This window comes from Polypterus senegalus, chromosome 4 (assembly GCF_016835505.1).
Source record: "Polypterus senegalus isolate Bchr_013 chromosome 4, ASM1683550v1, whole genome shotgun sequence".
Lineage (NCBI taxonomy): Eukaryota > Metazoa > Chordata > Cladistia > Polypteriformes > Polypteridae > Polypterus > Polypterus senegalus.
In genome coordinates this window covers 86,311,875-86,337,042 of record NC_053157.1, presented here as the reverse complement: position 1 = coordinate 86,337,042, position 25,168 = coordinate 86,311,875, and the positions used below count along the sequence as shown (strand labels likewise).

The 25,168-nt window shown below is 35.9% G+C and overlaps 1 protein-coding gene across 1 annotated transcript in view; it reads right to left on the bottom strand.

Annotated features, from left to right (window-relative positions):
• Positions 1-836: 836 nt before the first annotated feature.
• Positions 837-25,168, bottom strand: part of LOC120528583 (melatonin receptor type 1A-A-like) — an 87,120-nt gene continuing 62,788 nt past the window's right edge. The window contains exon 2 of the mRNA XM_039752761.1: positions 837-1,705. Coding sequence (XP_039608695.1) covers positions 837-1,705 — 869 coding nt within the window. The remainder of the gene's footprint in view (positions 1,706-25,168) is intronic.

The window sequence follows — 25,168 nt, the reverse complement described above, 5'->3', positions numbered from 1 at the left end:
AAAAGAATATTGTAAAGATCATTTCCAATATAATTATGGTGAAATTGACCTTATGTGTTAAACTTTTAATTTAGAATTTCAAATTTAAATCCATACATCCAGTATACGACTCATTATTTTGATCAGTGTTATGCTGCAACACAACTAACAATATTTGATCAGATTTTAAAATAGTACATTATTGGTTATTTTTCCAAAAAACTGAGAAAAACAGAATTATCCCTTGTCTATCTCGGATGTTGCTTGGACTTTAAAATGTGAAATTTGCAGGTTCAGATCTGACAGCTAACAACTAGTTTCTGCCATGTGATCTGATTGCATTGAAAATGGCAAATATATTTAAGTTGTAGTCTTTATGTAAAGATGTAAAGTGTGTACGTAAAATTTTACTCTATTCAATGCTTTAAATGAACCAAAAAATTTAAAGTGTATTAAAGTAATTATAGCAAATGCAGCACTGGAACTAAAAAACCAATCACTGGTGAATCCCAGAACAAATTGTAGATTTGACAAAAACCTTGGCATCCAAGTACCTACAGGTAATTATTTAAGACGTTTATGTATTTTTTCACTTTGTATATTTACATACACATATTCTAATTTTCAGTATGAAAATACACACTTCAGGAAAGAGAAAGAAATAATCTCAGATTAAAATGTACATTTTATACCAAATATAGAAAAAATAGGAAAACAACTGCATTAAATAAAAACAAATCTGCCATATATCAACATAAAAGTAGAAATAGTAAACATTAAGTAAAAGTTAAGCTTTTATTACACTAGTAACATCAGTACATTTTTTGGCATTTTTTCACAGCACTTAAATGTCTTAGTCAAACAGAATCCACTTTCACCTGATTGTTGTTAGTCATTACATTTGATGGCTTGCTTTTGATTCTTTCACCTGCTTCATTAGAACTATCAATAAAGAAAATCCGTGCTGTACAAACTGAGATGATAATCCTCTTGTACTCTCTTCTGAAGTTCTGGTTCAGTAGTCCATAAATGATGGCATTAAGGCAGCTGTTGAAATAGGCCATGAAATAGCTAGCAACAAAAAGCCATTCTGGAATTCTGGGTGCTTTCTTCCCTGAATTTACAGCAACTGCAAGGCCAATAAAATTAAGTGGTGCCCAACAGACTGCAAAAAGAACAAACACCACAAACATGGTGACAAAATTCCTGACATCGTGAGAACTAAGTTTAGGCCTCATTTCAGGCTTCACTCTTTTTCTTACCTGGATTACCAAAATCCATATTCTCATATAACAGTAGGTAACAATCATTATAGGAAGAATAAAGTGGAAGAACACAATAGCAATGGTATAAACTGAGCTGACAGATTGCATATAAGTGCAAGAATAAACTCGTGCATCATATTGTAATGATCCCACAAACAGGTTGGGCACAATGGCAATGACAGTCAGAACCCATATCAAAATAACATAGCAGAGTGAGTTTTTGTCACTGTAGAGCTTATCATATTTTAAACTGTGGCAAATATAGCAATAACGGTTTATGGCAATGCCCGTTATGTTAAAAATAGAGCCAATCACACTAATTCCCATTAGAAATCCACTAATCTGGCAGTGAGCATATCCCAGATTCCACCCATTGTGAAAGATAGACGTAAGGACCAATGGATAAGGATAAATTGCCACTACCAGGTCTGCGATGGCCAGACTAACGACAAATATGTTTCCTGTGGAGAGAAAAAGAAAAAAGCATTTAATGTGTGAACTGGATTGACAATCAATGCCCACATTCACATTTAATAACATGAAATATGTAAATACATTAAATCCATATATCAGTGAGCTCCATAAGTATTTGGACATTAGCACAATTTTTATAATTTTAGCTCTCTATGCCATCACAATGGATCTGAAATAAAGCAATCATTATGTGACTGAAGTGTAAACTTTCAATTTTAATTTAAGGGGTTTAACAAAAATATCGTATGAGCCATTTAGGAATGATGGCGATTTTTCTGCATAGCCCCCTTCTCCCATTTCCAGGGGCTCAAAAGTTTATGGACATTTGTCTGCCAAGCTGTTCCATAGCCAGGTTGGAGCAGTTCCATCATTATTTAATTAATTATTTAGCAGGTAAAGTCTGGAATTTGCATTTGGAATCACATCTTGATTTGTTTAAAATCCCCTGTGGTGGAGTAAACAGCCAAAACTATGGTGTCACTGTCCAGATACTTATGGACTTGACAGTACAGTGGAACCTCGGTTCACAACCATAATTCATTCCAAAACTCTGGTCGTAAACCGATTTGGTCGTGAACTGAAGCAATTTCCTCCCATATGACTGTATGTAAATACAATAAATCTGTTCCAGACCATACAAACTGTATGTAAATATATATATTTTTAAAGTTTTTAAGCACAAATATAGTTGATTAAACCATAGAATGTACAGCGTAATAGTAAAATAAATGTAAAAACATTGAATAACACTGAGAAAACCTTGAACAACAGTGAAAACTAACACTGCAATAGTTCACGCTATAGCGCTACCAACCGCTGGCTAAAAGCACTTTTTTAATGAGTTTTAAGCACATAAAAAAAAATGAACATTTGAAAAAACCCGTAATTTAATAAACCACCAAGAAAAATAACATTGCAACAATGCACGCTACAAACCGATCGCTGGAAACAGAAGTGAAAACAAAATCAAGCCCAGTGCATTCTTTTACTGCCTTCCTACCTTAATGTGTCCAGCTGTCGCTGCCTGTGTGTCTGCGTCTCTCTCTCTCGCGCTGCCTCTGTGTGTGTGCGTCTCTTTCGCGCTGTCTGTGTGTGTGCTCGTGCTGCCTGTGTGTGTGTGCGTCTGTCTCTCTCTTGCACTGCCTGTGTGTGTGTGTGTGTCACGCTCTCTCGCTCTTGCTCGCTGCACAGGAAATGCACAGGGAGAGACTGAACATGTACAAACCGAAAGGGAAACTGGCTTGTTCGTATACCAAGTGTGTGGTCGTGAACCGAGGCAAAAGTTTGGCGAACTTTTTAGTCGTAAACCGAGTTGTACGTGTACCGAGACATTCGTGAACCAAGGTTTCACTATATATATATATATATATATATATATATATATATGATACAGTATTTCCATAACCTTAGCCCAGCATTATCAGGTGCAAGGAGGATATCAGCCCTTGCAAAGGCTCCAGTTCATAACAAGGTCCAGTCTCATGTGGCCTACTCATCAACCTCATGAACCTAACATTCATGTTTTTGGGATGTTTGAGGAAACCCAGAAGAAACCATGGAGTACCTAATGGGAAAAATCCAATCCAAGAACATATAAACTCCACACAGACAACAAAAGAGCACAGAATTAGACCCAGAATGCTAAACAAGTGAAGAGGCTGTGCCAAGTAATGCAAACCCATTTATATGCAGTAGCCCCCCTTCTTCATTTTCTTCACCTTATCTATTTACTTAACTTATATCAGCCATTCTGCAAAATGATTTACACATTCTCTCCTTTTCTAACTTATGCTTTTTCTCCACATTCCTCTTTTAGACATACTCTTTACATCCTGCCCTACATTGCTTAATCTTTCTCATTTTCCTGCTTTTCTATCGTGGCCTCCTAGACATTGCAGGTGATCTGGATCAAAGGTTTTAAAATACAACACAGCAGGGAGTACAGAGCTACAGCAAAAAGAGACTGGCATTTACCCATTCTGGAAAGGCTTGTACAGGTCCTTTATTTCCCTGACTCCCCAGTCACCACATAGAATGGACAGAAAATCCTGTCTTAGCTTATCCAGCACCATGGGTGAATGGCAGAGGCAGCACCAACTGTCAAAGTCAAATTTATGGAGCCATTCCAGGATGAGAATATCTTTATTATTGACACATGCGTGGAGTTACCACAGTACCAACATGTAAATGGCTGAATTACAGCTGTTATTTACACTTCTTAAATACACTGTTAACTATCAAAGTGCACGATCAGTGGACTTTTTTCATGTCATTGCAAGTTAAGTTCTGTTATAATAGCTTATACTGACTCTCTTATAAATACTTAACCTTGTGCAAAAAACTGTACTGGGTCAAAATTCAAAATTCAAGAGGCTTTAGATAAAATGCTTTCTAATAGTTCAAAGTGCGAAAGCTAACAGTTAAACAAGAATATAAGTTATTCACTATAATCAATATATAATCAAAGAGTGAAAATCCTATTTAACAGTAGAAATCAACTCTGGAATAAAACTACTCAATTCCATTGAAGAAAATATTAAGTCTCTCCCTAAATAAGTGGCAGCTGAGAGTCTCAGTAGCATGTTTGCGATCCTGACACTGTCTATGATGGACACATGATCTGTGGTTAACTTCCCCCTTTAAAAGTGATCTAGGGCCTCATGTATAAACAGTGTGTAATCACAAAAATGCTGTGTATGCCTGTTTCCAGGCTTACATCGCGATGTATAAAACTAAACTTGGTGTAAAACCATGCACATTTTCACTCCAGCTCATTCCCTTGCAAACACAATTTCTCCGCTAAGTTTAGCAAACTGGCAGAGCCCAGCATTCTTTTTTAGATCCACATCCCTGACACGGCTTTATCAAATACACTGAAATTAACCATATATCGTTCGTTAGTTTAAGGCATCTGATTGTAATCAACCCGTAACCATATGGTGACCGAACTATTCCAAATACCATTGCTGCTGTAGCGTTGTCACTCTCAGTGCACAACTCAGAGTATTTAACTCACTGTATCTGAGTGTGGAATCACAGCTCTACAGCAGTTGATCGGAAAGAGGATTATCAGGATACAGCATCTAGAAAACGCTGCCTCAGCTATGTGCATAGTCAATTTAAACGTTCCCTATATGGTAAAGGCTTCAGAGCCTTTCCTGTAGTGACCTTGCGGTTCAGAAACAGTTTCATCCAAATTGCTCTAAACGCACTCAATCACTCCATCAAGAGCTCCTGGTAGAACTGTTTGTACTTATAAGTACAATCACATCCCTGTAAACTTGCACTACAATTACTGTATAATATTGCACAACCTGAGCCATTTTATAAAGCGTTTATTTACATATGATGATGACTGGCTTCTAAGTCGATTTAGATTTCCAAGTGCTATCTTCTTGGAGCTCCTGATATAATTTTTAAGATGAAATGCAGTAATATATATTTATTACATTATACAAATACATTTTTAACTTCCTTTAAATAATGTATAATGTTAACAATTAAACATGTGAGGACACGGTGGTTCAATGGTAGAGATGAGCTGATGCATCGTTTAGGAAGTGTTCCTGCCTCGCGCTGTATGCTTGCTGGGATTGGCATGACCCTGGATAGATAGATGGATGGAATCATTAAACATGTACAAGGAAGATATTTCAATGTTCCATAAAAGTTTTGGAAAATCGGAGTTCTAAGTTTACAGATGGTTTGACATTTATTAAAGAACTGATTGTGTGAAGATTGGTTGAAAGAAAAGGAGAAAGAAAAGGAAGGACAGGAATTGGGGGCTAGTATGTTTGAAAGAGACAGTACTGCTGCAATAAATGATTTTATTGAGGATCACGCACTCCGCACCAAACATCTTGCGGGAGGCAGGAACAGTCTCTGGACAGGGTGCCAGCTCTGCGCCACCATATCCCATGTTTAATATATGCTTTAATACCTATCATTATGAAAATAATATCAAGTATACATCTTAGTATTTAAATTGTTCAGAGAGCTGTAATATCACGAATGTAATGTATTCTGTGTCCTGTTGGAGGAAGAGAAAGCCTGCTTAAGAAGAACGTAGTGATTCACACACATAGAGTACATAGAAGAACATAGAATACAAAGCATTTAACGTGCTACTTTAGTTACGATGGGTTTTGAGAAACTAGTAATTTAAACGATTTTATGATGAATTTTATGACGTTCTACTTTAATGACAAAATAAACTACGTGATTAAAGTGGAAATATTTAGATTAAAGTTAACATTTGGACATTCGTTTCCACAGTGTCCCTGTTTTATTTTTATTTTCTCTGTACCCTAATATACTTACAATGTATGACACTCATATGGTGGGCTATGTCTCGCCTTTTTATTGTGACTTTGATATCTGACCACTTCTTATTTATTTTGGGCACTATGCGACTTTCTGAACTTTAACTTTCGAGTTTCTCCATCACTCTGTCTTTCGAGCAACTTCCTTTTGTTGTTTATATCACTGCTTAAACCAACAAATAGTTGGTATTTGTTGAAATTTTTATACTGATTTGCTTATTCAAAGCGGTGTAATTCTGGGAGGAGTCAGGTTGGGGCTACAGGCATGTGCACATGCTTTACTTTTCACACTGACCGGGATTTATGGAGTGGAAGAACGTGGAAGTTGGCATACACACAGATTTGTGCATCTGGATTTTTTTTCTGCGTATGCACATTTCCGCCTTTGGCTGTGAGCTATGTTTTATTGTGAATTATATGCATGGCGTTATACATGAGGCTGGAAATCAGAGCTGCACAACACCAGAGGCAACTGTGGGGAGTGTGGGCAGAACAGCCCAGCGGTACCCTGGACACCTTTGACTCTTTAAGTAGTTCTGGGACCTACCCTGTTTTGTTTTGTCTTTTTGATATTTCCCTTGGTTTCCAGCATTTCTGCACCCTTGTTTACCTTACTATTTATGGGAAAAAAACTATTTTATCAAATTTGGCCTTTTTCCAATATTTGGGTTCAGGGTCTGTTCACAAGCATGGATACTGAGGGTGGTACCCAGCCGGGATGCCCAGGAGGACTGGAGGAGGGCTTGTGCCTCCTCCAGACCACGAGGGGGCGACCGCCCTGGTTGCTTTGGGGAGCACGGGTAAAGAGAGCTTTGAAGCTCAGCCCTGTAGGGGCCCGTGGTCACCGCCAGGGGGCGCCCCATGCCTATGGAGCCCTGGACCTCAGCACTTCTGCCACTTAGAGCACATCCAAGTGATTATAAATGGGGCCGCCTCCGTTCATTCAAGGCTGGAGTCGGGTGGAAGAGAACAGAGCTTGGAGGGGAGGAGAGGAGTGGAGGTGGACCAGAGACAGAGAAAGGCATTCTGAAAAGGCCAGGACTTGAGGGGTGATTGGCGCTGCGGCACTGGGGTGTGCATGGTCACATTTGTAAATATTCTGTAAAATAAATGTTGGTGGTGCTTTTAAACATGTCTACCTGTCTGTGTTCAGAGCTTCTTCCACAGGTTAAAAATAATTTGACCTTTTTGTTTAAGATTCTGATCGTATTTCTACATAATATATTATTCTGTGAAATGCATGGCTAAATAATATTTATTGCTGCTATCTAATAGCTCTAAACTGCCTGCATGAAGTTTGCATGTTCTCTCTGTCTCTGTGTGGGATTTTCAGAGGGTCCTTCACTTTGTCTCCTACATTTCAAAGACATGCATATTAAGGTATTCTTGACCTTTTAACTGCTTTCAGATGGAGGTGTGCATGAGAGTGCTCTGTGATTGCCTAGAGCCATGGAAAGGATTTTTCCTGTCCTGCTCACAAGACTCGAAAAAAATGCCTTGATAACGGCATTCCCTTTTTACTTTTTATTTTATTATAGATTCTGTTGTTTAATCTAGATATGATTGCCATGAATATAAACTAAAAAGCAGTACTGCTGTTCTCATAGAACGTTTACATTTTGCTTTGAATCTCAAAAGTACATTCTATATTTATTTTTAAGTGTTTGCTTACTTTGACTCTTATCTCTTCAAGAAATTACATTAACATTTATCATAAAACAAAGGTCTCTTCCATTAGACTCTTTCAAAGAGCAAAGGAGTTGCAGTGGTTTCTAGGTATCCTCTGGAGAAGAGTGGTGACCAAAGATCACGGTGTGCCGTGACCTGGCATACATTATATGCCAAGCAAGGACTACAGAAGTTTTAAATGCCAGAAGCTATGGATTTTATATCAAATACATGATTATCAAAGAATATTTGAGAAGTCACATGCAAAAAGGAACAACTATTTTTTACTGCAGACCCCAAAAAAGGTCAGTCTTGACAATTAACTGATAATATAGCAGATTATAATTTTAGAGTTTCTTAATTCACCCTTTATTCATCTTTACATAAAAATAAAATTAAAATAGTATGGATAATGTCATTGCATTGTTTTATTTAATTGGTTTTCAATAAACACATTATTACAAAAAAACAATAAAATAAATACAATACAATTATCCCCTCAACTAACTAACAAGATTTTCATATCAATAGCTTTCAAACAAGTTGGATTCTTATATTCAATGTTATTTTTTAGTCAATGTTAAACCAATTTTATGTCCTTTCTACTTTAGTTTAAGGGCTCGTTTATACTGTACATCACGCTCAAAACGTGTAAGCACATGCATCATGACTATCACGTGTTCCCAGTGTTCATTTGAAGCGTCATCTGAGCAGGTCCTCAGAAATTAACGTGACGCATATGCGAGTTGCAGTACCAGCAAAAAGTGAGGGGGCACAGTGTGATAAAAGTTGGAATGTAATGTCAGAGTCTCTGTTTACTATCTACATGTGACAGAAAGTTGCTATGCTGATCCTACAGGATCGATGTGCACGCTTCGATATTTGATGAATGGTTCGATGTGGTGAAGCAAAATGCTGACATTGCAAATTTACAACAGCAACATATTGTACAGCCACAGAGAAAAAAAATTAAGGACATGGTGAAAAGGTGTATTTTGTGATTAAAGTGGAAATTTCGGCTTTAATCTCGAAATGTCCACTTTAACCTTGTAGTTTACTTTATTATTAAAGCAGACCATTGTAAACGTTATCCCAGTTTTTAATTGCTATGAGCTTCTGGGACTTCCTCCTGACCTGAAAGCAGCAGCAAGCATCAATAAATCACCACACAGAACACATTAAATGTATGATATTCCAACTCTCTGCACATTTACAATCCTTAGATTTATACTTGATACCACTTTCATGATCAAATGCATTAAAGTATGTATGTTACATTTTACAGATAAATCGTTAATTTCGTTTAAGTAATGAATACTGTTAATAATTACACACATAGGAGTGACACGGTGCAAAGTGGTAGCACTGCTGTCTCTTTCCTGCTAGGTTCCAACAGTGTGCTCCGGCTTCCTTCCAAAGATAAAATTGACGCTAGTGTGTGTGAGTGCTTGCATTCACGTTGTGATGAGCTGATGCCCTGTGTAGGGATTGTTTCTGCCTTGAAACCCAGTGCTAGCTGGAATGGGCACATCCCTGGATTGATGGATTTAATAATTAAATATCCTTTTCAGAGATATTGCGGCAATGTGTCATCGGAATTTAATAGGTGTTCCAGGCAATTCACAACACAGCGAAGCCGAACCTGTTCACACTGTGATAATATCTCGCACTGCCACTGGGTGGATTCTTCCAGAGTATGCGCGCAAGTATAAACAGTAAAATGCTTGCGTAGCAGGAGCGTCCGCTGCAGTATACGTCGCGTGAAGTTTAAACCCGGCCTAGTTTAACACTACAGCACTAACAACTCTTCTGTTATAAACCACAATTATTTAAATTATGGTGAATTAGCTCCTATTCCTTTCACAATTCCTAGCCCAACATTGAATCTCAGTTTTTTCAGTTTTTTATACTTTTCAAGTGTCTGTGCAAGACTACATCATTAATATTAAAATGTGGCAGCCCTGATGTTGTGGCAGCCCATTCTCCTAAAATAATGGGCCAATTGGAGCTTTGGGAAATTTAATTGAGTACCACCCAATTAGTACCTTAGGGAAACTGTTGTTTTAACTTATTCTGCCATTACTGTTTGCAGCATTGAATTCCTCAAGTTTGCAACTAGAGCATAACTAAATGCAGTGCAGTCCTGTGGTCTGTAAGTTATGATGCAAATGGGGGAAAGGTTTTTATCTTACTCTTTTTTTCTTTTATACATTTTACTCCCCCCACTACAACATTCTTTCTCAACCAAAGCAACCAAACCAAATCAGTCTGGCTTGGCTAATAGTACTTACTGTAATGTGTTCATCTTTAATGGACTTTGTTTTGCTATTGCTACTAATGGTGCACTTTAATTTTTGCATCGACTATTTTGATGGACTATACATTATTCTTTGGAGCACAGTTTCAACATTTATTTAGTCATTTGTGCACACTTATATTTTCTTTCATTTATCAACTTTGTATTTTTTTCATCATTTCTGTTTTTTTCTTACCTATTTTCATATTAAATTGTTCAGACTTTTTTCCTCATTTGCTTTCTCTTTTTTTTCTATAATTTTTCTGTCACATATATATTTTAAGATTTTTTTTATTATTAATTGTTGTTGCTCACTTATTTTCACAAATGGAATGTCATAGGGGCAAAATCATTTATCTCCTATATTTGGGGGAAATAGGCTCTATTCATTATAAGGTTTGTATTCCAGATGACATTGTGTTTATTGATTCAGTAAACATAGATGGATTAATGTAGCATTCAAGCACTGATGGTAATAGTGTACGTATACCAGTTTGGGAACAGAAAAAAAGAAGAGAAGAATTATATACTATGCATCGCAAGAGTGCAAAACATCACAGTACAATGTGTAAAATCAGGAAAGATTCCAATACTCTGAATCCTAAAGAGGCCAATGTTACCACTGAGGTTTCTACTGCTGGTACTGAGTTTGAGTTCAAGAGTAGACAATGCAATCCCTTTAATGTTTATAAAGTGCAGAGACAATACATACAGTAGGTATGCTTTCATTTAAATGTCCTCATTGTTCAGCTCTTTATTTTTATTTAGAACACATAAGAGGTGGGAATTTTTCGTCTTGCTCTCGGGATGGTAAAGATTCTCTGCCTGAAATGATAATGCCAAAAAATGCCAAGATAACGATAATAATAAAGACATTGCCATTTTGAAAATTATGAAAAAAATTCAAGCATTAGGCTCTACAATAATGTGTTGTGTTTTTTCACATTTGGAACCAAGTGACCTCTAAGTCACGGCACATGTATACATAAATAAATACATACAAACTTCCAGTTAGGACATTTTTCCAACAGATACCACTGGTGTGCACCAAACAAATTGACCATTTTTCACTCACTATCTATTATCCACAAGGAGTTTTGAATAAAGATTTTGTTGTTCAGTACATTTAAAATTTAGACTTGTACATCACTCCTTGATATACAAGAAAGTTAGCACCTCATCATAATTGACATCAGATGACATGTGCAAGACTTTTAGGTTAATTCACAATTACTTCTTACATGCTGTTTTTCAAGAACACATTGGAATTCTGTAAGGGAACCTTGTTCATTTATTGTTATTATTATTTATTCATTTATTGTTCATTTATGTGTCTTGCATCCTGGAGATCAGTGAAAGGCATTTTTGAAGTTGCCCAGCACTCCTGTTATATGACACACTTTAAGAAGTAGCATTAATGTTTATTCAGAATCACCACTATTACTATAACTAGATTCTATCAAGCTGTCACGGTTATTACTGTAACACAACAAATTGCTTTCTTCTTCACCCACTTCATGTTCTGACAGCCTGTGTTTGGCCCTCCAGTTTAGGCAAACTCTTAGTCACTGACTGTATTTCACTGGAGATGAGAAAATTTGGGGATGACAAGATATACGCGATTAATGGTGGAGAAATTACATCAAGATTAACTATTGAGCGGACTCGATTGGCCAATCTACTGTCAAGAATATTTCTTTGCAAACAAAACAACACTTTTTTTTTGGGATTTTGTGACGCTTGAGTCTTTACTATAGTGAGACGAGTCAACTTCTGTTCACTTTTTGTTTGGTCATTACGAGCAGCCCTTACCTATTTTAATTACAAATTAGTACTATAGTTGCTGTATATATGAAATAAACATTAAAGGGGATCTTTTGAGAAAACTAATAGTCATTGCATGCCATATGCAACATCTTGTACAGATCCAGCACTTGGTTTGGAAATAATGCACAACAAACCAAGGAAGTGGTTTGGTTCCACTGCATAGTAAACAATGATCATGCTACTCTTTTCCCTGTAGACTGCACACAATTTTAATATGGTTATAAAAAAATGCTGTAATTGCCTCACATTTTTATGCAATCTTTTTGTTCAACCCACTGAATTAAAGTCTGCACTTCAACTGCATCTGAGTTGTTTCATTTAAAATTCATTGTGGTAATGTACAGAACCAAAATTAGAAAAAAGTTGTCTCTGTCCAAATATTTATGGACCTAACTGTAAGTGCCCAATAGCCACTACACTGTACACTGGCTGAGATGCTACAGTATTATGAATATAGATTAAATGGTGCTCTTTAAAAAGAATGATACTCCTGCTGTAGCTTGAGTTTTATTGATTTCAGTATTTTAGATTAGACTGCCAATGTTTTATATTTTTTTTCATTTATCTTGTAGCCCCCTGAGGAAGACAAATTGTTTGCTTTAATTGTACTGATTATCTTTTGCAGACTGTTGGAACCATAGTAGAACTGCTGGGATTCTGTATACATTTGTAAATGCTTAATTTTTGTAGTTTTCGTTTTCATTTTGATTTTTGAGTATCCTTGTCATGCATTGCTTGTTCAGAGAGTGCAAGGCATTGATTTTGATGTGATAATTTGATTAAGTTTAATTCAGTTTATTTTTGTTTACTTATGTTTGGGAACTGTTTTGCTTCAATAAAAGACAGCATGTGTTTTAACATCTTTTTGGATGTATGTCTCACTATTACTGGTCCTGTTGGGTCACGAACTACTAGATACCCAGGGCAACGCCTGAGTAAGGTGCACTGCCTAGTACATGCAATATCACAGGGGTGCTTAATAATTTACAACTAATGAGGATTTTTCAGCTAGCTTAACTGAAACCCTCTATAATGATTTAATAACTGGTGATACATTGTCATATTTCATGGTTCAAGTTTTGATAATTGTGAAATATTTTTGTAATTCCAGAGTAGTAATCAAATGATTATAATAGCTTGATGTTATGCACCTATGTCTTAAGAAGCCTCCTTCAATGTGCAATATTTCCAAGTATGAGAAAATAACTTTTAGATACTGCAGAAATTTGATAACCAGATGTTTGATCACTTTAAAAAAAATGATATTTGGTTTAAAATGAGCCAAAATAAAGTTCAACCACTTCGAATGCAGAATTATCAATATTGTTTTGCAAAATTAAATCCACAGCTTCACTTTGTGAAAGCCGCAAATTAATAAAATATCTAAAAGAGCATTACTCAGTTTTATTAATGTTCTAATGTTAGTAAATGTAAAGTATTACAAATAGGAAGTAAAAATGTTAGGTTTGAATATACAATGGAAGGTCTGAATATCAAAAGTACACCTCATGAGACGGATTTAGATTTTGTGGTTGACTCTACACTATTAACTTCAAGACAATGTTTAGAAGCCATTAAGAATGCTAACTGAATGTTAGGTTATATAGCACAATGTGTACAGTATAAGTCCTAGGAGGTTATGCTCAGGCTTTACAACGCACTGGTTAGGCTTACTCTGGAGTACTGTGTGCGGATATTGTCCTCAGGCTACAAAAAGGATATAGCAGTGCCATAAAAGTCCAGAGAAGAGGCGACTAGGCTAATTCTTGGGCTACAGGGGATGAAATATGAAGAAAGATTATAAGAGCCGAGTCTTTTTAGTTTAAATAAAAAAAGACTAAGAGGTGACATGACGGAAGTGTTTATAATTATGAAGAGAATTAGTATAGTACATTGAGATTGTTATTTTAAAATGAGTTAATCGAGAACATGGTGACACAGTTGGAAACTTAAGGGGAAATTTTTTTACAAATATTAGTTGGTTTTTCTTTACACAAAGAACCATAGACACTTGGAATACGCTACAAAGTAGTGTTGTAGACACTAGGACTTTAGGGACTTTCAAAAAGAGGCTTGATGTTTTTTTAGAAGAATTAGGTGGATATGACTGGTGAGCTTTATTGGACTGAATGGCCTATTGTCATCTAGATTGTTCTAATTAATAAATGGAGTTAAGTGTGATCAGGAAATGAATAAATGATAATATGACTCTACATAACATCTTTGAAATGTAGGGTAAGGAGGAAATAAAGGGTCCAATGGATATGTGGATGGAAGGGGTTTGGAGATGGATGGATGGGTATTTAAAACCATATTAACACTCTAAAGCATCACTTTTAAATTGCAAGCTTAATAGCCAGGTAAAAATATTGCGTTTCCTCACATCTTAAGGTGACTAGGTTTGTAACTGTGTGGATTTTTCTTGGGATATTCACGTTCTCTCAAAACGTTTTAAACATGTTAGGTGTAATAGACAACTTCTAAAGGAGGTTGGCATGACTGAGTAATAATGTTTATGAATAATGAGTGAGCAATCCATGCACTCGATTCATCCACGATTAGGGAATCCTGATTATGTTACAATAGACTAAATGCAGCCCTCACATTTAACCAAAACTCTACACAAAATCTGAGATGCTGTCTTACTAGCCCGATATATAATATGAGCATAATATCTCTTAACTTCAATAGATTTTACAATATACAGTAACATTAGCCTATTAAGTAGTTTCTGTGCATTATATGGTGGGTGAGAATGTTGGGTCAGTGTAATTGCGCACATCCTTTTTGTAACTTGAATCCTCAAATGTCGGTGTCATCCATCTTGTTTTCATAATTAATGTTTAATGCATAATTAATATTCTGCTCATTAGAGTTCTAAATTAATGTCTTCTGACAAAGAAATTTGACAAACTAATACTGTCTAACATGTACAGAACTACCCTTTTCCAGTTACATGTAATAAAGGTGTTTTAAAGTAATATAAAAAATGATGATTTTATGTGACAAAAAATTAAATTGATATAAATATTAATGCCAGGTGACATGCTATGGGCTGCTCAAGCTGTTTCTAAGATTTTAACTTCATGAGCTAAATCCCTTTTCCAAGCAATTATGCTCCAGAATATTTTGCAAAAGATTTTCCTGCCAAATAAATTTTAGAAATATTATTCTTTAACAGACATCCATTCTTTATAAACTTATGACAACAGTTATTACTGCAGGCAGTTGCTCAAAATGTACTACACACAATTTAGTGACTCTGTAGTGACTCATTATCTGCTTGACTTTCTCTTTTTACTGTTAAAACCATCTACTAATAATTTTTCTTTTAAATTATCTGCAGAACGGATCTATATTTACAAAATTACATGCTGAAAATTATAGAAAATTTGCATATTCATCTTATTTGCTCTTCAGCAAGCAACATATCTTAATTTACATTTTTCGGGGATTTAATTAACATTAACTCTGTATTTAAAATATATCTAGCACATAATTTAAAACAAAGTAATAAAATGTCAGATTTATTATAACATTTTTAATAGTGTTGATAAAACTGAAAGAAATTAGAACATGAAATAAAAGATACAAAAGCAGTTATATGTTACGATTACAGTGGTTAACTCAATTTTATCTAATATAATAAGAGAAAATAGCTTGAAAAAATATGAATGTAAAAAATATATAAAGCAAATCATAGCCTAAGGGAATGCATTCAGACAGAATGAATACAAATACTTATTTTAGGCAAAAATTAACAATTGAGAACGTCAGTAAATGCTAAAGATGGGAGAAACAGCATATCATTTTCCTATTTTTAATTTCCTAAAGGCACTTTTCCCAAAAGCTATTTCTTCCCCAAAAATGACTCTTGCATGTAATGATCAATTTTGTTTATTTCACTTTTAAAAATAACAACAGAAAATTATTTCATGGTAAATTTTATATCAACTTAGAAACAAACAAATAGATATGACTTTGGCACACAGTATATAATCTCATTAGTCAGTAATGAGTGACAAACGCTTGCCCAAAATTTTTACACACCAATTAGTTTAGTGGATTATTTTAAGCAGCTATAGAATGATCAGTAGACGGATTTATAAACTTTTCCTTTAAACACTTAAAACACTTTACCACACTATTCAAATGATGCTGTAAATGTATAATTTTAATGAATATTAGAAGCTTGAAAATGGCATTGTATCCGAAGTATAATGCAATGTTTCTTTAAAATGTATTATCTCTTCCTTATCTCTACAGCTTTTAGGCATAATCTATTCATTTACAATTTTGTTTTTCAAGCCTAGAAACCTGAAATTTGGCACACATTAGTCAGGGATAGTCCAGGTTAAACTATACACTATACGATGACTGAACTAACTTTCATGATGACTGGCTGATGGTAAATGTCAATATACTGTACAGTAACTGGGGTGACTCAGGGACAGTACAAGTCAACAAAATCTTAATGGTATTTGATTAAGAAGAAGTGGTGATCCTCTCATCCCCTCAAATTACTCCTTACATTCCAAACAGCTGTAGTCTCCAGAGAAAAATTTGCAGCAATGTTTTGTAATAAAACACAAGCAATACCGGGAAACGCAGCCAGTGCAACGGAATGTCAGGAGCCAAAATGTTGCAAATGTTACAATAGTACTTTTGCCTGAGACAAAACCTAACAATGAAATGGAGATATATTTACAACTCAGCCCTTCATTTTGAAGATAAATATGAATAAAAGGCAAACAGATGTCTTTGGATATATGAAATACAAGTGTTTAAATGAAATTAATCGAACACATGTTGTACATACAGTACAAGAATGTCTCCAACTCTAACACATACATTAATATTTTAAAACATAGTTACAATGATTAATCTCACATTTGCAGAATTTAATGTAAAAACTAGGCTTAATTATAAAAAGATTAATATTATTACTTAATTCTTGACAACTACTTTGTGACAGCTGACAATCACAATGTAAAATTTACTTGATTAACTACAATGGTCTATGGCTGGCCAGTCATCCCGGCCAATACCCCAGGCCGCTAGGTGGAGCCCTCCCTGCAGCATGGAGGTGCCCCGAATACCAGCAGGGAATTATGGACAATGGAGTTTTCATCCACAGCCCTGCTGGATACCACAGGGGCCACTAGAAGGAGATGCACAGAGGAGCAACGAGTATTTTTCCTACAACCCAGAAGTGTGTCCTAGTCACATGGACAAAGGGAATGACATGCTTCCGGGTTAAAGAAGAGGAGTTTTCATCTGACCCGGAAGTACTAGGAAGTCACATGGACTGCGGGTTCAGAAGCACTTCCGGGTCACAGACTATTAAAGGACTGTGGGAGATCCCAGACATGGAACTGAGCTGGGTGGCAGGGTGGCAACGCGTCCGGGAGTGGAGGATTTATTGATTATTGTATTGTGGAGTATTTAATGAGTATTGTGGAGAGGAGGGTGCTTTGTGCACATTATAGTATTAATAAAGTCAATTATTATAGCAAGACTTGAATAGATGGTCAACCCTTCATCTCACTCTAGCTGGAAAAATTAACACTGTTAAGATGAATATTCTTCCTAAGCTCCTTTTTTATTTCAAAACATTCCAATATACATCAATAAATAATTTTCTATGCAATTAGATTCAACAATAACCTCATTTATTTGGAACTCAAAACATCCACGTATCCAAAGAGCGACCCTACAAAGACAAAAGGCAGAAGGTGGCATGGCTCTACCTAACTTCCAGTTTTATTACTGGGCAGCAAACATACAAGCTATAAAAACCTGGACACAAATAGATGAACATACACAGGCTTGATCCGCAACAGAAGTAAAATCCTGCAGTACTTCTTTTTATTTCCTTTCAACCTTCGCAAACATATGCAGTTTTTAATATCTGGAAAAAATTTGGGATTAACTTGCTTAGAGATCTTAATATAGACAACGTCTTTGCATTCTATGAACAATTACATTCCAAATGTAACATTCCAGCTACACATTTCTTTCACTATCTTCAAATTAGGAACTTTGTTAAACAGAACCTTGCACCCTCATCCATGCTGGAAAAAATATTGCTCAATTTCAAGGACTCAGACACCATCTCTGCAATATATAAAATTATTTTACAGTCCCTCCCTTTCAAGGATCCAAGAGGACACTGGGAAAAAGATCTCTCAATTAATACAGTATATCAGAAAAGGAGTGGAAAATAGCAATGTAGAGAATTCACTTGAGCTCCATATGCGCAAAGCATACAATTATTCAACTCAAAATTATATATTGAGCACATCTGTCTTGCCTAAAACTCTCCAAAATGTTTCCAGGGCAAGATCCAACCTGCGAACGCTGCAATCAAGTCCCAGCCTCACTGGGTCACATGTTTTAGGCCTGCACCAAATTAACATCATTCTGGACCAAAATTTTTAATTACCTTTCAGACAGCCTTGGTCTCACAATCTCTCCTAACCCATTAACAGCTGTGTTTAGGGTTCTTCAAGATGGGTTTAAAGTGGAGAAGGACAAACAAACTGTGATTGCATTCACTACACTTTTGGCACGCAGACTTATTTTGCTAAACAGGAAGAATCCTAACTCTCCTCTTTTAAGTCAGTGGGAAACCGATGTTTTAATACTATTTTAAATTGGAAAAAATCAAATACTCAGTTAGAGGATCTGTACAGATTGTTTTCAAAACATGGCAAGATCTAATCAGTAATATTTTAGAATAAGCTCTTAAAGCACAGAGGAAGCAATTATTTCTGTATTTCTTTTTCTTCTCCATTTATCTTTATTGGCTTATCAAACTTATCAATTTAGGTATGTTTACAAGCCTTAAGTTTTACTCCGTTGGCCTTGCTCTCTCTCTCTGGGTGGGGGTCGACTTGTTCTCAATCCTAGATCCAATTGATTGATTTGTATGGAATGATTGCAATAAAATTAATAAAATTAAAAAAAATAAATAAAAAATAAAAAAATAAAGTCAATTATTGGACTTTTACCTGGTGTCTGGCGTCTAGTCTGAGGTTTCAAGGGGACGACAGCACCCCCTATCTGTCACACTACATAACTGCCTTTGTATGCATCTACTGTGAGATTTTTGAGACCCTGACAATCCCCCATATGTGCTGTGTGCCAACACAGTCAACAGAGGCAGGGACTGAATGTCCACTGCTGGTGCAACTGCAAGTTTGCAGGCTTCCCACGTAATGCTTCTATTGCCTGCTGGTTAATGCAGGGAACATTTAAACTAGCCACTGACCTGACCGTGTGCCCACTTTCAGTTTTCTCTCCTAGAAGGCTCTCTGTTGTTTTAATCAGAAGAAAGGAACTTGTGCAGGGTGACATTAACGCCACTGCGCGCTTGCAGTGTTTGTGTGTGCTGAAGTAATAGCTCCTGTTTGGAAAGTGCTTTGACTGTATTCCTGTCTTGACAACAATAAAGCTGCTTTTTTTGGAAACTTAGACTCGCCTACTCCTTTTTTCTTACTATGCTAAGAGGTCCATTTATATATGACAATTGCTATCCAACAGCATTAGAGGACTATTATTTTTATAGCAATAGACGCAGATAAAAAAAATTTAAATTCCAAGGCAAAGCTCAGTTAAATCTTAAAAACAAAACACTTTGACGCTAAAGGGAATAAGGCAGGGAAAAATAAATTAGTAGCAAAATTTGCATAATTCATGAAGATTTAGCTCATCTTAGATAATTTTTCTATGATCACAATGTGCATTTTACAGAATTAGTTCATCAGTGTACCAATGAGACACAATGAGACAAAAGCTTATTCCATTTATGTGTGAAGAGAGAACTAAACCTCAAATTCAACCCCATCCCCAGCACCAGGGTCTATCCAGCCTGACAGATTCAATGCTGTTTTACATAGCCAACAGATAAGCAGCTCATATCACAAACCAAGGGACTGAGGACTACCAGGGCTTAGGAGCACTTTGGCTTATTATATTCAGTGTTGTTATGTTTTACATAACCAACGCTTCAAGAGTCACTGTGTCAGAGAATGGTGTGTATAGAGTATTGGTCAGGTATGGAAGGAATTTCAATATACTCAATATGTAACATTAAATCTGAACTAAACAGATTATACTACATGACAGTTTTAGCTAAGAACTAAGGAGACAGATTAAAATGCCACATGCCAGTTACCTATTGAGGAAGGTGTGCTTCTGTGAGGAAAAGTAACTAGTAAATTTACTGTTTCTTGTCAAGTGACATTTATTAATTTATTTTGCTTTTTATTCATTCTGATTTTAGATTTTGATGCCAATATAGAGTTATGTAGCAATTTTAAATCAGTTTTGGTTTATCTTTTATTTATTTTTATAACATTACCAAATACTGATCATAAGCTCCTGGTGCTGCCTTCTGAAGTATGCTTTCTGAAGTAAATGGCTCAAATATTATGTAACATTCTCAGAGCAAGACACCAGCAAGTAATATTTCACGGTAACTATTCCAAGGTTTTATAGCTTTAGTAGCTGTTAGACTAATGAGGGTAAGGTTAAAAACTGTTTTTTCTTTTTTATTTTTGCAAAGCAGAAAATTGCAGCTTATTACAATGAGTCATCTACACATACCAAACTTTTAAATGCAGTTAATCTGAACAGCTATTTAATATGACACCTGTGAATCATGGCATCTCAGTTGATTCTTTTAATTAAAGACAGTCTTGCATGCCCCTCTTGTCACTGTGATTTCTGAATTAACCACCAATCAATTAGTTTTCTCTATATGCTTTATCCAGCACAGGGCAAGTGTGAAGCCCATTTCAGGTCAAGCTAAATCACATATTTGTACTTGTATTTTTCAGACAAGTTAAGAGTTGTCTCCTACCCTGGTTTTATGTTGTCACACTATTGACAAAACATGTTGAAAAACATGTAATTTTTTGCTCTTTTGTGTGAATTCTTTTGATTGAAAGCATACTGTCATGTTGAATGTCCCCTTTTTGCAACTCTCTTCTAGTAGGCTAATACAGTACAGCAAAATATCACAAAGAACAAAAGGAATTTTATAGGACTATAATTTAAAGTATTTTATTTGAACACAGTTTATTGCAATAAGGTTACAAATGCAGTGTTGTTTCCCAAATCATTGGGAAGCAGGTAGTGATATGGAGTAAAGGAATTAAGCTTGAAATCCATTCACAGCATTTTACTAAGCAATACACATTTAAGAGTTTCAACTTGATACCTATATGAATGCCTCAAAACTACCGTTTGCGCTTTGCCAAAGCTAGATTTGAGGATACCAACTTAGATACTCCTCATATGCAAAAGTATCCTTTTACAATGTACATTGCTTTCTGTGCATCAGTTGTAAAGGAGGACAAAACTAAAAAGCTGTATGTAACAGCATGCTCTCCAGGACAATGAGGCAGAGAAAATGCAGTAGTTCAAGGTCAACAAAAAGATCAACCATACATTAAACAGAATTAAATGAACTATGGGGAGAAAATAAAGAAGTGATTTGATGATAGTAATCCAAACCAGGCATGGAAAGATTTGAAAACAATCACAGGAATGTGTGTTAAATCATAATTAGCAGTAATTCTACCAGGTATCAACCAAGTTAAGAATTACTGGATTATATTCAAAATTTAAAACCAGTTGCTTCAGTATCTAAAATGAATATGAATTGAGCTGCAAGAAATTTTTCATGTTATAACTCTTGTAAGGGACGGCCGGCAGTTTATCCCGGCCGGGACATCCCAGTAATGGAAGTATGAGGGAAGGCAGCTTATCAAGGACACTGCCTCACCCAAGATGATCGATGGCAGCTTCCCTGGACTGCAGTGGTGCCCCGGATGCCCGCAAGGCACTAAGGGACTTTGAGTTCAGCAGCACAACCCTGCTGGGTACCGTGGGTGCCACCAGGGGATGCTGTGGGAAGTTGGTGGGAGAAAAAATTCTCACCTAGCCCGGAAGTACTAATGGACTATGACAATGGAAGCCCCAAAGTACTTCTGGGCTGATTAAAACCTGAATTCTCCAGCTGACCCAGAAGTGCTGGCAAGCCATGTGGGATGAAGAATTGAAGTACTTCTAGTTCAAGGACTATTTAAAGGACTGGTGGAAACCCAGCAAGCAAGGCGGAGTCGGGAGGAGTGTGACAGAGGTTGCCGGGAGGTGTGGAAGAGAGATTATTGTGGTTTATTGGTGTGTTTATTGTGGCTGTGGTGATTTGGAGGCACTGTTTTGGAAAAAGAAAAGATATTACAAGTCTTTTAACCTTTGTCCAGTGTGTCTGTCTGTTGGGGAAAAGGTGGGCAATAGTGCCACCAAGAGATCACTCTCTTACACTCTGCATACATAAAGTCAAGGAATTTCTGTCAAGTTCAAAACTAACAGTGCACTAGAGCCAGACAGTACTGTATATCTGGCAGCTCCTGAAGTCTGGTTCTATGCTTCTAGTTATAGCTCTCTCCAGTTTGTCACTTACTATGTAATGTATCCCACCTTCTAATGTGCATTGTACCTGAGTTCTTGGAACAGTTAATAACAACCCTAGTTCCTTTGATTTTGGTATCTGAGGCTTTCCAAAGATAAACAGTCACTATGACTATTGCACTTGCTTCAGTTCCAATGAGACACTTTGACTGTTTGGTGAAAACAGCACACCAGACTAAGAAGCCCTTTCAAGATAACCAAATAGAGATGCAAACACAAGTGTAGAAGACAAATGACTGGATATGTTAAGCAATATCCACTCTTTCCTTAATAAACTTACCACTTAAACACAGCTCCCATTCTTCATATTTTACTGCTATACAGACACACATATTGATTTGTCAGTCAAAACTCATTCAGTCTCCAGGCATTGCTTAATAACGGAAGAGTCTAAGCTTTTCAGGAAAGATTACAGAAATCTAAGCACTTTAAAACAGTGTTAAAACAAACAAATCAATAAACACATTAATAGAAGGTTGCAAACAACTTGTCAAGTGACCATTCAGTTTAATTAAATACAGATGGATGAGTAATTTCCAGAAATGGATGGAATAAATTCTATAGATGTAAATAATAATATTTATCAGTTTATCTTACAGAGAATGAATCCATATTAAAAATAAAATTCTCCTTTCTTGAGCTCCTGCTTTAATATATTGTATTTTTAAGAGGACTGACTATTCAGAATTGTAATTGCCATTTCTTGCACTTCACGTGTCTAAACATTCATGTGCAGCCACAAAATATTTGTGTTTATTCTTATTATCTGAATCATTTTTAAATATTTTGATTGAATTACTGTAGCTTCATGGTAAAATAATACTATATTTCTATTTGCCATCCACTGACTGTGTTGTATTACAAAAAAGATTTTGTTCACTGGCTTGTATTTATTTTCAATTTATTATTGTTTGTTGGTTTTATTTATTACTTTTCATATTTTATGTTCTTATGTTATTTATGTGAAAACTGTTTAATATTTATCATGCTGTTTCTTTAAAGCGACGTCCATTCTGTGCATCCTGTAAGTGGAAACTCAAGAGGTGGGGCCACTATGACTATACTGCTGTTTGATCCTCCCTCTGATTAGTTAGGTCAGTCAGAATTAGAGATCTATCAGTGGGCCATCAAGTGTTGTGTTGGGGTAAGCCTCTTTTGGGGAGATCAGTGAAATTCCTGGCCTGCTTAATGGGTCTTTTAGATGCCTCAAACATCCTTTTTGTCATGATTCTCAGTTCTCCATTAAGAATGGTTACCCCATTGGTCGAGGCTTCAGGAAGGACTGCAAATACTCAGTTAGAATGTGTTCCAGTTGATGAAAGGATCAACTCAAACAGACAAAATGTTTGACTGTATTATGTTTAAGAGTCCCAAAAATAGCAAAATGGAAGTTGGACCCCCTAAAAGGACCATAGACGTTAGTCTGAATTATAACAGAGGGTTATTTATCAATTCTTTTCTGTTGCAATAAAATTTTTCTAATACTAGACTTAAATATCCATGCAATCCTTGTACAGTGATGACTATTATAAATTTGTTTTACTAATTAATTATGTATCAAACCTATACTATTTAATTGTTTGTTATTTATCATCCTGCTGCGATACCAGTCTTTGTTTTGGTATGAATTATGTCACTGAAAGTTGTGGTCACCATAATGCAACTACTCGTTGCTAAGGAGCAGATTCAGGAAGTTGTGCTAATTGAGCTTATCAGACTGGATGGTATAAAAAAAAGCAAGCCTGCTTTACTGTCATCCTTACTTCAATTTCCAAATGAAAGTACAGCAAAAATGTTGTCTTTAAACAAGAAAGCAATATCTTTGTGATTTTTGGCTTGCGTTTAGATTTGGGTGCCTGTTTTTTTTTTGATCTCCTAATTTTGACTGAATCTGTCTTTGACTTTGTTTCTGTTAACATTAATTTCTCAGTCCTTTTTTTCTTTTTTGTGTTGCCTGTCCTTTAATGTAGTACATATAAAAGCAGGACCAACCTAAGCAGCCTATTCGAGAGGACTCACCCCACATCCACCTGGCCTTAAATCTGCTAATGGCAGACTTCAGTAGTAGCAGGCACCAAACAAGGCAAGCTGGCAAAATAATAACAACTGTTCCAAAATATAGCAAAAGCCCCAAAAAACAGAAAGAGAGACCATAAAACCTTAGCTTATATACATAAAGGGAAACCAAAGAATCTTTATAAATAAAGGATTTACAGTATTAGAAACAATAGAAAAATACAAGCAAAATGCTCAAAAGAGCAAAAATAGGTAAAAAGAAGTTACATAAAAAGCAATCCTAAAAAAATAAGCAAGTCCAAATTCATAATCCAGAAGTGAAAAAGTATACATGTAAAATAAATCAGGAACATTCTTCAGAAACAATGATCTCCAGCTCCTGAGCCTTTTTTGCTCTGGTTAAACAACCAGTGGGTGGTCCCAGGTGTGGTGACATCAGGGAGGCCCTGCCTCCTGGGTCTCCACACACAAAGCACAAGAAATATCAGGACATTTGAATGAATGGCAGATAACAAGATAACAAAATAACAGAAAATACATAATAATATGAAAAGTAATAATTCAAAATAAAAACACACATGCATAACAGACTTTTTCCATGTATGCATATGTATACTTTTATGTATTCAGCCTTTTTAGACAGGGCTTGGACATTAAAACTTTGAGCTGCCATTTGGTTTAGTAGAAGGACTATTAACATTGCAGTCCTACAGGGAGACTTCATTGCTCAAATGAAAAATTAAGAAAATACTTGGAGGGATATGACTGAAAGAAGCAGCTTGATGCTACAGTAATAATCACTTTTGTACTCATTTAACAATACATACAGTGGATTTAGA